This window comes from Vanessa atalanta, chromosome 2 (assembly GCF_905147765.1).
Source record: "Vanessa atalanta chromosome 2, ilVanAtal1.2, whole genome shotgun sequence".
Classification (NCBI taxonomy): Eukaryota; Metazoa; Arthropoda; class Insecta; order Lepidoptera; family Nymphalidae; genus Vanessa; species Vanessa atalanta.
In genome coordinates this window covers 8,679,686-8,694,400 of record NC_061872.1, presented here as the reverse complement: position 1 = coordinate 8,694,400, position 14,715 = coordinate 8,679,686, and the positions used below count along the sequence as shown (strand labels likewise).

Sequence of the window (14,715 nt, the reverse complement as noted above, 5' to 3'; positions counted from 1 at the left end):
TGTATCGCCTGTATCTAACTCAAGGTTTGAAGTAATTCGCTATCATTAGGAATCGTGATGGGTCTTCTGTCACCACAATGTTGAGTAAAGCATGATGAATGTCTTTCGTAACGATGTAACTAGTTATTTTATTGTTTTACGCAATTCCTTAGTGATTATACGTCGAATAATTGAAAGATGCCCTGCTATAATGGTTGGGCGAGTTAAGTAGAAGGCTAGGAGTAATACGATCCCGTTAGATTAGGTATCGCGATCGGGCTAGTTTATTGGAAAGTGAGTTGCTTGGACCGTGGCCGGTGGCCGAGCAAACGTTTGTGTGAGTTTCCTGCACTTGCTAGAAAAACTATAAATCGATATATATTTATTCGCGTGTAACACAATTTAAATACTCATTTTAAAAATAGCATAAAAAAAACTAAATAAATGTTTAAATATAGTAGTCGATCGACACCTTTGTCATGTCATCTATTTGTACAGTAGACCACCGAGCTTTTAACTACAAAATATATGTATATAGAGTATTTTAAAATCAATTTAAAATTAAATGATAATATTGTTACGTTTAATTTTTTCAACTGGAAAATAGCTATAAAGTTTTGTGTACTTGAATAGACTCATTAATTTAAACTATACGTGAACATTGAATTTTCTCATTCTATTAATAAAACGTAACTCGAAGAAATACTACAAAGGGCGCATATTATAAAGGGATAACTTGGGTCATTAGAGTTGTCGGTATTAGTTATTGAATTTGATAAAATTTATTTTATACTCAATGAATTATATTTCTTCTTCGTGTTATACAGTTAGGTGTACACAAGCAATTGGTTATAGAATAAACAATAATTCTGCGTATTACTAGTATTAACATTCTAATATTAGTTTTTGATTTACTTGTGTAAAACAAAAACTAAAATATATAGCTTGACATGTAATTATAGAGCCGAGATGACCTAGTGGTTAGAACGCGTGCATCTTAACCGATAATTTCGGGAACAGTAATTCCATTCAAAATACTAACACACTTTAGCTACAAGTTCAAGAGTGGCAGATTTACTATTCGCTTTAACGTCTCACTTGAAACGCTTTACCGTTTGACAAATATAGAAAAGCGTTATTTTGAACGATAGAGACGATTTTTATTAGTGATTCATTGTTAATATTATAAATGCGACTCGTCTCGTCTGTTGCCTCTTTAAGCTTAAACAATTGAACCGATTTATATGAAATTCGGTATGGAAATGGTTTGAGTCGAGGGATGGACAGATACTATTTTTTTAAATTAAATCTTCGAGGGGTTCAAATGGGGGTCGACGGTTTGTGTGCTATAGGCAATAGTTTTATAAATACCTCGCAGGTAAAGCCGTTCAGCTAGTAATGGGTTCAACTAATATAGTTATATCCTCTATGAAGTTTTTAAGAATTTATTTACTTACTTAGTTATCTCATATCATTACGTTACTTGGTTCATCAGCATTTTTTAAATAAATTTATTTGAATATATTCGTGGTTTACATACAATATTACAACTCTATTTATCTACCTGTAATTCGAAATTCCCTACAACCCTTTTTTAGCGGATACTCACGATATTATAGTATAAACCTACGTTAGAAAAATTAGCTTTCTATTGACTCAGTATTTTTGGCCGTGTTGATAGTAATTCAACGGAAAAACAATTTATAAAAATAGATTTATTTCAAATTATTTATATAAGCACGATTTCATGTTTCTAATATAATAATGATATTTATCATGTAAAAACTTGATCTTTATTATCTTGATAATTTTCAGTTTTATTTAATTAAGTTGCGTGTTAATACGGTTACAATTGCCTTGCGTGTAACCCTGGCGGTCTGGTAATGGTCAAGTGACACAGATCTCTGGCACGCTTCTATTTCAATTATTATTTACGTTTATCGTGGTATAAAAGAATTAAGCGTTTAGTATATTATTCAATTTAAATTTAGATCGATTCTGATTAATATTCAGTAAATAGAAAAAAAAAAACAGTTTTTTCAGATTCGGTTCGAAAAATATTTATAAAATAAAAGATCGCTTTTTATGATATACGTTTTTTATACTTACAAAAGAGCTCAATCACGCTATCACATAGTTAGCAAATGTACGACGTGTTGTGCAAAATAACTGCAAATCTACACACCATGTTTCAAAATTATATATTTTATCACCGCCCGCTGTAATATTCTCAATCAGTTAAAATAACAGTTAAGTGTTAGGAGCGGGAAGACTTACGTGTATTAGATAACAGATATTAACTATCGTATATTATCGTAATACTAGCGTTTGTAAGGACAGGTGTGCCGACGCGGGCGCAGTCGCGGAGATGCATGAATCTGGCACTTTCACTCTCCATGGTGCGACAGCAGCGGCCCAGGGGCAGCCGGCGCAGTGCCGTCGCGCCGCTGCTGTCGGCCGCTACACCCGCGCCGTTCTCTGCCGCGTATCTCGCTAACCGATCCGCAATTCGACATCCTGTGTCAATATTATGCTCTGCTGCCCATTACCTCGCCTACTCGTTGCTCTGCTGAATATCGAGATCTGGTTGTGAAAAAACGTTAACTATTTTTAGAATAGGTATTTTATAAAGACGGCGTGCTTACACGAAATTATCTCAGTGCGAGACGGTCTACACAGTGAATTTTCGTAACTTACGGCAACATGTGTAATGAGTGTTTGTTAAGTGGGGACTTTTCGCTATATTATTTATGACATACCTACAAGTCGAGTGATTGAGTGAAGTTTGAAATTGCCGTTTGTATTTGCAGAGAAAGCAGTCGATTCCATCGTCTAGTGTTCCTTTTGTAAATATGTTTTATGACATAACAGTGTAGCTTTCTATTGTTTTGAAATGTCGAATTAACTTATAAAATAATAATGTGGATTCATAATGGCGTTTCTTTTAGATCATCATTTTAAATACTTTTAAATAAATAATTTTACTATCAAAAAAGTACAATTAATTTAGTTAAATTTACATTGCCAAGGTCCTCCATGCATATTGGACAGATGTCGGTAAAAGATCGAGCGATGCGCACATAAAGCTTGTTGCGACGCTAACTGTAAATAAATAATGACCTAATTGTACCTTACGTCTTCGCTATTTCGGTTCCTGAATGATCGCTATTAGCTGATCTGATTTTGAATGTCAAGCAGTGTCCCACAACACCTTGCGACGATAGTGTAGTATTTCATCAATATTCAGAGGAGAAACTTGTTGAGAGTGTAGTGCCTACTTTCGAAGATTTCTAAGGGCACTCCCTTTCTCTATAACCGCAAATATCTAATTACAAAGCTTTTACATTACATTAATCAAAAGAAAATGTGATAATACCGTTATTCTATAATTAAATATTACTCCGCATATGATTTGGAAAGGTCACTATGTATTGTGCCAAGATGCCTCATTACGATGAGAGTTTTATCCACGACGATAATCAGAATCAGAGAAGAAATAAACGGAGCTACCATGTTTACAAGACAGGATTACACCCTTTGGGTTTTCCTTTGGAATCTAATGATGTAATACATGCTATAGAAGAGAGAGGAACTTCTGTTATAAAACGGAATATTATGAATATAAAGCATCGCAGTAACAGATATAAACCAGAGTCATCCGCGTCACAAGCTGTAATTGTAACGAAATGTAAAAAGCCCGACATATTAGTGAGCCACTATCCGCGCATCAGTACCTTCGATCCGCGGAAATATGATATACGTAACAATAATATTCCGCAACTAACGCCCTGTAAGAGTTTTGATAATTTGACATTGAAAAAGGGTAAAAAGGATTCGATAAAAGAAAAGATAAGAAATGGAACAAGTCTCCAAAATTTGTTGCACGATGAAAGTATCAAACATTTCGTTTCACCAGTCGAAGATTGTAAAACTGCTCGTAAGGGAGATGTGAGAAATTCCTATTCTGTAGTGGAAGCTCGCCGGAGGCCTGTACAACGCCGCTTTTCGCGGACCACTGCGGTTCCGGGTGTCGGTGTTTATCGAAAAATATGTGGAGACGCGGTCGCTTACAATCATTTGAACGGTACGTTTTTGAAATGTTTTGTACTGCACATACGTATTGTTCCATATGGCTTATTTGTAATTCTGTGATTCTGTTCCAAGAATGAATCCAAAAATCCGTTTATCATAATTTTAATACACTCGTGAATTACGTATTTTAAACGAAGCTTGTATGTTGAATGTCTCACAGTATTTATGTTACGCGCTAACCTCAAAAACTACTTAAGTTTGCTTGGTACATTCTGTTCACATTTCTATTACTAAGAAATGTAAACATTGGACAAAAACATAATTAATAATTAATTTTATACTGGTCTATATAAAAATATAAATCTACTTATTTCGTCGATTTTATAACTAAACTTCATCTGGTCTGTCAATAAGTTTTTGAAATTCATGTGAAAAACATTAGTCTTTTTATTTTATAATATGCACAATACATTTAAATCGCAATCTCGTTTCCTTATACGAAACGGAAGAGAATGTGAAATGCTTTCGGTTTTTCTTACTCTTGTTGTATCGCAGAGCTGAGTACAACGAGGTAGTTGATATTGTATAATAAAACGTAAGATACGCGGGAACGGGGCATTGTGTATTTGTATCTATTGTTGTTGTAATGTTAAGGCCGTTGGAAAAAGTCGCTAATAGTATTTGAATATACTTTTTTTCTTACGGGTTTTATGTGCCATGACTTTGTCAGTGTGGAGAGATTTTAAGAAGCTAAGTTTTTGACTATGTGTGAGTTATTCTGTCTTCACGATAAAAAATATTTATTATTTTTAATTTAAGTAATATTAAAAAAAAAAAATTAAGATTCTCACATGTCGTTGTCGTAATTTTAAATGATTTTCTTATCCCTGTAATAGTATGTAGTGACTAGCTAGATGCGTCTGCATAAATTACGTACTATCAGTGGAAGTCGTATCATTGATCTTTTAAAATGACGATTCATAACTGCCTGTAAAATAAAGGCTTGTCAATGTCAAAAATGTCAAATTTTAAAAATTGTTTATTATTATGAACTAAAATAACGCGCATTTAAAATTTAAACACTCGTTTGTATCGGTCAATCTCTTCCATAGCTCTTAATGTGTCTGTATCAAAATCATTATTCATAATACATTAATAATAAATATACTATATTGAAGTTAATTCATCATAATGACCTTTATAATACATACGTGTACATACTTAGTTTACTACATTAGTTGTGTAAATAGTGAAGCTAGATAAATGTATTAAATCTTCTTCCACGTATGCGATAACGTCTTCCAAGTCCTGCGTGTACGTGCATATGTTTTTATAATTTTTTGAGGTCGTTTGTATCTATTTAATATTAAAACGGTAATGTAATGTTAAATTCTCACAAATCGTGCCTAATCATTCGCCGTTATTTCTGACTTTACATACCACATTTAATAGGTACACTATAAAGTTATTGTTTTTTACACATTTACACCATTATTGTAGACAACAAATTATTCTTAGACGTCATAGCTTTTATTTAAAAAAAAAGTAAGTGATTAGGTCGAGGCGTAATATCTTGTTACCCCTTATGTGTTTTTATTAAGCTTTCGTGAATGACATTCATCTGGTTTTTGTTCTAATATTAAATATAAAAGAAAATGTCTGCTTGTTTTTTTTCTGAATTGACACCTTTCAAGTGTTACACACAATGTGATACAGTTACATACGGCTTGTGTTTCAAAATTCTGTACCGCGCGGGCTATATATGTGTCGTGATGTGTGTAGCCTTCCTCATATAAGCTATCTAACGCAAAAATATTTTACAAATCGATTTCCAATTGGTAACCTGAGATAAGCGCGTTCAAACAAAAGAATTCTTCCGCTTTGTGTGTTTTTATTTTGTTGTAAAAGTAATTTGTATACATTTAAGTGTTTGAGTATCGTGTTTGGCCGAAATTAACCCCATATTAGTATAAACAGAATATATATTTCAAATGATTCATATTGAAATATTTTTGTAAAATAGATTTCAGTTTCTGTATTAATATACACAGACGAATGAAAAAAACTAAAAATCATAAAGCATTTCACGATAGCTAGAATGCCAGCAAACGTGCATCTTCCCGTAAATCGCCATTCCAATTCCCTAGGCGAAACCACCCCTCCTGTCACCAGTTTAGGCAACAAGATGGTCTTAAACCTTTTGTATATTTTTTTTTTTGTTAAAACACAGTTAAAGCAATGCAGTATCCGAAAAACCTTTCAGTCTGGGCGCTTTTGTTAAAAAAACCACAGCATTGTGACTATAAAGAACATAGTAAAAATTTAAAGCATATTTTAGAAATATGAATTGCTGTTGTAAGTATTCAAATCGGATATTCTTGTTATGTGATATTCAAAAATATTTACGGTAATGTTAGTAAAAAAAGTCGAGGGCGTACGATAACATGGATTAGCATTGTTTAGGCTGTGTGGGTATGGACAGCGTGGTCGTGTGCGATACTAATTGTTCTACATTTATATAAATCAATGATTAAAAATCAAAAATAAAACATTCATGTTAGTGCGAAGACGAGCCAAGTATTATAACTAGTTTTGAAAAAGTTGTAACATCATTTCCAAACACGGTGCTTATTGCTAAATATGAATCCTAAATGTTCTAAGGCTTAGTGCAGGATAGAGATTTATTGGTCGATTTTTGATATATCGAATTGTATTTGTACGTACGTACGTCCGTATTGTACTGCTTAATGTATTTCAAAATAATAAAAATTTTATTTTTCTTTTTATATTATGTAAAAATAAATCACTTACTGTGAGTTCTCCGCTTTAGTTTTTGTTTATGATATGTATGACGCACTCGAGCCCAGGAAGCGGGCATGACCCGGCGTCCGTCCGGCGCGGTACGGTGCGGTGTCCTCCTCCACACTAGTGTAGCTTGTCTCAGTCGTCACGCGGCGCGGCTTGGGCGCGTCCTGCTGTCGCCTTTGCGTATATTTTTAAACTCGACCGTCATTGATAAAACTGTGTTTACTTATCCTCCAACGCGTCTCATAATAAGTCTTGGAAGATATTTCGTTATTAATAAAGAAGTGAGTGTGATATAATAAGTTTTAACAAAAAAAAAGTATTGTGATCAACAAGCACTCGCGTAATATATGTACGGGCTAAGTTGGTGATTAATTTACAATGTATTTATACGTATAAGGAAAATTTATTTGTGATTTTGACCTGCATATACTGTGGCATGGAAGACCTTGTTTGTTAAATATATTCTTCGAACGTCGCAACTTAATGGTCCACTTAAATGTATACTAAAACCTTGGGGGTAATCTGTACATTTTCGTCATTATTATTGAGAATACTATTATAAACAAAGATAGTGAGGGAGGCGAGGCAGAGGAAGGACGGGTATGTCTGCCCGTCTCTAAATTAGTTATAAAAAAAGGAAAGCTAATAATTAATTATTAGACCCAAAAACAATTTGCGCATACATTGCAATTAAATGTAATTTAATTCCAACTTCAGTTCTGTTTATCCTTAAACGATTCCTTAAAAATATTCGATAAGACGGCATTATTATTAAACCGTAGACTTGTTTATTAGAAGCATTACGTCAACAATGCACAGAACCAAAAACGTAGAGCCATTGTTACATAAACGAACTTTAAAATGATTGTAAATACAAACATCGTGTAACGAGATAAGAATAACAGATCTGTTGAATAGGATCATTAACTCACTATCTATGTAATTATGATATAACAAATAGACCGTATGATGACAATTAATTTCATTTATTTTAACTCTATATGTAGACCAAATGTAATTATGGTATTATTTTTTTTGATAATTACAATATTAGCTTTTTATAATTGATATCTTAGTTAATTATATTATAATGACTTTTCCGTGTATTACGGCAGATGTTTTTTTTTTTTTTATACTTGGTCGGTTACGGTGACAACTCTAATATTATAAATTCGAAAGTAAGTCTGTTTGTCACGCTTTCACGTTTTAACTACTCAATTAACATGAAATTTTGCATACATATTTTTAAGGAAACAAATAAATCAAAATCCGAATATTCTTTAATCAAGTAGGCTTATAATAGCACTTTTGAATCGTCATGTTACTGTGTTGAATTAAATATAAACCTACAGGGACATTGAGTACTTATCACCTATAAGTCGGATAAGAACTAGAAAAATAATAATATATATTGTTTTGTTTCTTATTATCTTCTCAGTGAATACCAAAGGCGTAATGCGTGATACGAGTTACCGTATAAGGTTTGGGTATTCTTTAAAGTTCGTTGTCTGCCTTGATTGTATGGCCTCGGCGTTGATTTGTTCTTGTTGAAATATGCGTCACGTCGTTTGAACATTGTTTAAATAAGGCATTTGGTTATTGAGTCTGCATTATGCTTATATTATAAAGTGTTTGTGTTTGTTTAAACATGTAAACAAATTCTTTTTATTATCTCGAATATTATAAAAAGTACTAGCATGTTCAAAAACAAGTTTAAGCTTGTACTAATATATAGATGAACTTGACTTTGGGATACCTGAGGATAAGCGCTCATGATTGGCCATTGGCATTTTCGCTGGAAGATATAATAACCATTCCTTACATAGCCAATTGGAACTTAGTTACTTAGGAACTATTGAATTGTGTCCCTTGTTCCCATAAGTGCCTTGGCTCATTCACCCTTCAAACCGGAACACAACAATACTAAGCAGAATAAGTGATGAGTGGGTGGTACCTACGAGGCGGGCTTGCATACAATGATCAAATAAATTTCGATTATACTTGTCGGGTTCTATTTATATACATGTTTATAGTCTTTGCTATGGTCTTAATTCTTAATAAAAAGGTTTTATACTGCGCAAAAAACAAATGACTGGTAGATTGATAATAGCGTGTTCAAGCAAATAAAAGTATAAGTATATTTGTAATGGATATTATATTTTTGTTCCGGGTACTTCATTAGATGTGGTTAATTAGAAGTGATCGCGAAATTATCAATTGCATAATTAAGTTATAATAATCGTGACGTAAAGGAAATAAAAGATACGTTAATGTTCGGGGGTGTCCGTAGATAAGGGTTGACCTTTGAACTTTTCGACCAGTATTTTAACATCAAAGAAAAGAAGTTGATTGATGAAATTAAAAGAGACTCCAGAAGTTAATTAATGTTAATTCCAAACTTGCATGGAGTAGAACCTTCTAAATTATATTTTACCTTACGGTGAAGAAAGGAAGCGTTGTAGAGTGGGGGTATCTAAATGAAGGCAATATTAGACCCATTTTTTGGAAATGATTGTTTAAATTAGTATTATTCTGGGTATTACACGAACTATACATTCTTATACGTTCTGACCGCACTGCTCAAAGGAGACAACACCGTTTATTAAATGTGACGAATCCCTCAGTTTACCACTATAATTTAACCTTTAAGTATAGTAATTATTCTTTAAATTTGCATGAGGATGTTTTTAAGCTATAAATTAATTGGAAAGAATAAGATAAATAAGCTCAAATTAATCGGCGAAGCTATCGAGTTATATTATGACGATTCAAAAATTGCTTTAATTGCCTATGACCTTGAAAAAACTCTTGAGTTTGATATAAACACGACAGCTAATAGTAAAATACAATTTATAAGATTTTAAAAGTAATATTGAATTTATTATTTAATACATGCGTTTTAAATTATGTTTGAATTTGCCCGATGTTGTTTTAATATAACAATTTAATGGTACGCTAACAATAATTAATACTATATTACATTATTTAGCTTTAAAGTATTAATGTAACTGACTTTGAACTGTTTTAAGAATTTGTACGTAAAGCTGCTGGTCCTGCACCCGATTTCTTTCCGGTCGTGTCGGATTTCCGTCCCATCGGACTACGTAGAGTGAATAGAGAGTGCACTTGAGTTTGCGCACTCAATTACTCGATGTAATCATTCTTCCGCAGGTTACTAGTCGTAACATTTTTTGTTATTGCCCGCCGTGGCCAAAACAGGCCACGTAGTGTATGTATAATATGATAACATGTAATTATGTTTATTCTTAAATTAGTATGTTAGGACCCATGAAAATGTAAAGATCGTGATAGGCTTTGAGATAATGGTGTCGATTATGTTGTATATATATTTAAATTTGCACAACGGGCGTAGACAAAGCCATACAGCGATTGATGATTTCCTTTGTCAGATGATACTATTACGTGATCAATTTACGCTTCAAAATCACTTCGACAATGGTTGAATACACTCTTCTTTGGCTCCTTGAACTAATAGACTTGATGTCTCTATGCATCGTCTGTGCATATAAGTATTAGCGATTTTTTTTATGAATTCCAAATTAGTTAACAGATAGGGAGACGAGTTAGGAATATAAAAATAATAAAATCCAGGCGGTAGAAGTCTACCGCCTGGATTTTATCTCATAAGAGGCGACAACTAGCTCGCGATTATTATGCGAATCGACCGCAAAGTATGACTGATGCATTACCCACGCACGTTGTCGCGAGTCCAGGACGACTTAATGAAAACTCGCCAGACAGCCGAAACTAGGTTTATTCCATGAGGCTGTGCCGCTTCCATCGACAATGTCCTCTACCTTCCTGGTCGTTCGCCGTTTTATTATAAAAAAAATGATAAAGTTGTTTAGTTCATAGATTGTGTACTAAATTGGCACTAATAGACTATTATGATTATGATGAATTAAGTAACTATAGAGATTATTCAATGAACAAAGAAATATATGAGATAAAAAGATTGGCTTAAACCAAACTACGTTAAGGGGAACCCTTAACGTAAGTGATATTACGTAATTTTATTGGTAGCACATAGCTGTTTCCCCGGGAATTTTCCAATTACATGAAAATCGTCACGTATTACATGTCTGGTGTTTCATAATTAAATTCCTGATTATTATTATATAAGTTATCCTTGAATTGTGTACACAACAAATAAATCAGAAGGTACCGAATTCTTGTAAATACTTGGGAAATCACGTTTGGACATTTGATTTTGGTACACTTTCGAAGGATTACTACTAAGATCTCGTTATCCATAAATGAGATAGCTGTTAAGGTTGTCATCTACTTGACTACTCTGTATATGGTTACAGATAACGAGGTTTGCGGTGAAGCGGGTTCGGGGCACCGCGGATCACTGCGCGGCGCCAATAAACTAGCGCGGCGCGCGCGCTCCTTCAAGGACGACCTACTCGAGCGCATCTCGAACATGCGTTCGCCTGCGCAGCCTCCCCATCCGCCGCATCTCGCCTCCAATATCAGGTCAGTACGTTATCTAGCGACTCGCGCGTCCGTTGACAGGGATTTGGTACAAGTTGCAAGAAAAAGCGGAGAATATGGCCTATTTTAATTTTAGTTTATTTGAAATAGAAATTGAAACCTGTCATTTTCACTTATAATGCTAGTGTTACTTTAGAAATATAAATGATCCGCATTTACGATGGCTATCAATATTCATTAATCAATCATTCAATGCTTATACTACGGGAAAACACATTTGCTTGAGTAATTTTGAATAGATTACTTTAATGTAGGTTGTAGATCAATGAATAAAATTCATACCAAAAATTAAAATACATTTACTACTGGGTATTTAGTTAATGACTTTTAAAGAAATTAGTCTATTGATAAATAACCACAGGTATCGAATAAAACTCATTACATATCACGCGACTCAGCACATAAACCTTGTAATATAATTAATTTTCTACATGTTGCGCATAAGATATTTTGACTAGTAATTATTCCACTATCATAAAGTTTGTATCTATTTGTCACTACGAAATGTTATCTTTCCAAGTTGTGTACATAGCAATGAAATCTTTACACCAGCTATTGCTTCTTATCTGTATTGATAATAGTCTTGCATATACGTACATAACTCAGCTATCACACTGGCAGCTATTCAAGAAAGTGTCGCTCATTATAACAACTTTATCTCGACTCTAAGGTCGAGCTAAATTAATAGTGTTTGACCGAATATGAATATGATATTAAATTAGTAATTATAGCCGTGTAAGGCATTGCGAAACTTATATTGTGATGTTTAATGCGTTTAATGTGGCGTTTATTATGAGTCACGGACGGCTAGACTGTCGCTCGCATTAATGACATTGTCCGCTGAAATCTCATTAGTTCGGAACGTGCAATGTTAAGTGATTACATTTTAATGTCCGCCACCGGACTGTCAGTGGGTGAATTGTTTTATTTAGTGTGTCCGAACGCTTATTTACTATCTGAGGTTATTTGAAAGTAAATTACAGTGTGAATATAAAATCTAGTGTGATCGAGTGTCGTTACGGTTCAGGTGTTTTTGTCGGTGTGTCTAAATGTCGAACACGGTACGATCGCCTGTCGGATTTTGGATTAACAAGCGTACGAGTAAGCTTCATCAACGTCTCGTCTACAATGGGAAACGGTACGGTTTTTAAGGTTCATAAAACATCAGATATCGTTAAGCAGTGAATAAGTTTTAACATGGTTTAACGTTTGTTATAGTCGCATCGTGATTGATAACGGTACATCTAAAAGTTATATCTTTCGAAATGGCTCGTTATTCTTTTATTGTACGTTTCGATAGATCTCGTGATCAAAGTTTGCAGGCTTGACCCTATTTTCTGTGTAGTGTGACCAAAATTTGAGGTATATTTCTCTTTATATAGACTATAATAGGTGAGTATATTATTCGCCAGTATTAAAATTATTGTAAGCATTTTAAGTTTCTTCAAATCAATGTAAACGGTTCGTATGTTCTAAAAATGTTATATCTATGAAAACAATTGTCAATATTTGCAAATGGATACAATAGGAACATCTAAACAGCATGTGACAAAATGCAAATAAGTTGACAAACGCACACGAGTCTCATTAAAGCTAATGTTGTTTGTATGAATATGTGTGTTTATTATGCGTTAGTTATTTGTACATGCACAGAGTAAAATGAACCGGGACTTTGTATATCAAATACAGCTTAGCTTCGTTGTTCGCGCAGTGCTGGCTTGCATATAAAGTAGTTTCTTTCGCAATACTAATATTCCAGTCGCTAGCGAATTTGGGTGATATTTTTTATGTAACGGTGCCACTTAATAATTTTTATCGAATTGCCCAATTGCTAATTGTATACGCAGCGTCATGTCGCATAGTTACGCAGTTCGTTTTGAAAGCGGCCGTTCACGACAGCAGCCTGTCATTAAGACTTATTTTGCTTGCAATTTTTTAACGTTGAGTAAAACTGCTAAACAAGAGATTTCTATCTACATTAGTCAAGGCCGTAAAACACGTTACAACAATCTTGATGAATTTAAATTTGTATTCGCTAAAATCGTTCGAACAAAACAAAAGATTGTTCAAAATAATTATTTCGAGTAAAATGTTACGGTGTTCACTGTATTATGGACGGAGTGTATTCCAGCAAAAAATAAACAATGCGGTTCCCACATTTAAGAACAAGTGTTTTAATAACGAAGTGTGAAAATGTTTTTATATATTTATGTCGTTTGTGTTAACATTTAAGATAATTCAAATTGTTTCGTTGTATTTTCAGATCGCACTCCCCACTTAGTCCGAAACCTCGGAACATGGGAGCCAAATCCGTCACGGCGGAGGAGGGTGAAATCACACCTGCCAAAGAACTCGAACGGCTAGTCAAAGAGGTAATATAATAGTTATATAATGTAAATCACTTTTAAACTATACTTAATACACACACACAAACATACAAACAACCATTTATTTATAAGCATACGCATTCAATAATTATAAAATAAATAAAAGTGATTTTAATGCGCCGTTCAAGGTAAACTAATATATTTGGTAGCTGCTACTTCTTTTTTATTTGATTTGATTTGATGAAGGCATTAATCGCTTTCAGGTCACATTCGGCTTAAAACATTTCTCCGATGTCATCACAAAGAGGAAACTGGAAATGTTGCCGGACAACGGCACTATTGTTTTCGAATCGATCGCAAATATACACAAAGGTAAATTCATTATGCATTTTTTTATCAACGCCTGATCTTTTTTTTTGTGTTTTGTTTACACAGACCCAAACACGGGGTATTGTATCTGCATCTGTATGCATATTGAGTATGTCCGTTTCCCAGAAACTTTATTTTTACTTTTGTTCATTTTATCGAGGTCATCGAACCGATAATAAATCGTTTAAAACGTTCCCTTCGCAGCAATCAAACCGTACTGCAGCCGGTCACCGCAGCTCATGAGCGCCGTCAAGCGGCTGTGCACGGCGCTAGCGATGCTGATACGGCTCTGCGACGAGGTGACCGTCGTCAGCTTGCGAGCCGACGCCGACGACACGGAGATGGAGACGTCGACGGCGGCGCTGTCGCCCGAGCACGTGAGCTCGGTGGTGAAGGGCGTGACGGCGGCCGTGGAGGAGGTGGCGGGGCTGGCGCAGCAGCACATGACGCGGCCCGCGCTGTCGCCGCGCCCCGCGCTCGTGTCGCCGCGCGCCTCCACGCAGAGGAACTCGCTGCCCGGTGCGTTATCAGTGCTGCCATCGTCACTGTGACCAGACCACCAGACCGATCCTTTTTTCTATATATATTTTTAACAGTTGTCAAAATACTTTATAAGGTTTTATGAAAATTCAAACTACAACGATAAAACTTGGAGAAATTAAATAATAATAACTACTTCAAT

General features: G+C 34.5%; 1 protein-coding gene across 8 annotated transcripts in view; it reads left to right on the top strand.

Annotated features, from left to right (window-relative positions):
- LOC125073556 (guanine nucleotide-releasing factor 2) overlaps window positions 1-14,715 on the top strand; it is a 36,045-nt gene that overhangs the window by 7,623 nt on the left and 13,707 nt on the right. For 5 of the 8 annotated variants that reach the window (XM_047684442.1, XM_047684450.1, XM_047684433.1 and 2 more), the window contains exons 1-5: window positions 2,552-4,063; window positions 11,151-11,319; window positions 13,601-13,709; window positions 13,928-14,036; window positions 14,238-14,552. In XM_047684442.1, the coding sequence (XP_047540398.1) occupies window positions 3,406-4,063; window positions 11,151-11,319; window positions 13,601-13,709; window positions 13,928-14,036; window positions 14,238-14,552 (1,360 nt within the window). In that variant the 5' untranslated portion in view covers window positions 2,552-3,405. Of the gene's footprint in view, window positions 1-2,551; window positions 4,064-6,971; window positions 7,101-11,150; window positions 11,320-12,159; window positions 12,476-13,600; window positions 13,710-13,927; window positions 14,037-14,237; window positions 14,553-14,715 lie in introns of those variants that run through there. The other 3 variants (XM_047684476.1, XM_047684458.1, XM_047684468.1) reach the window with 3 other exon arrangements.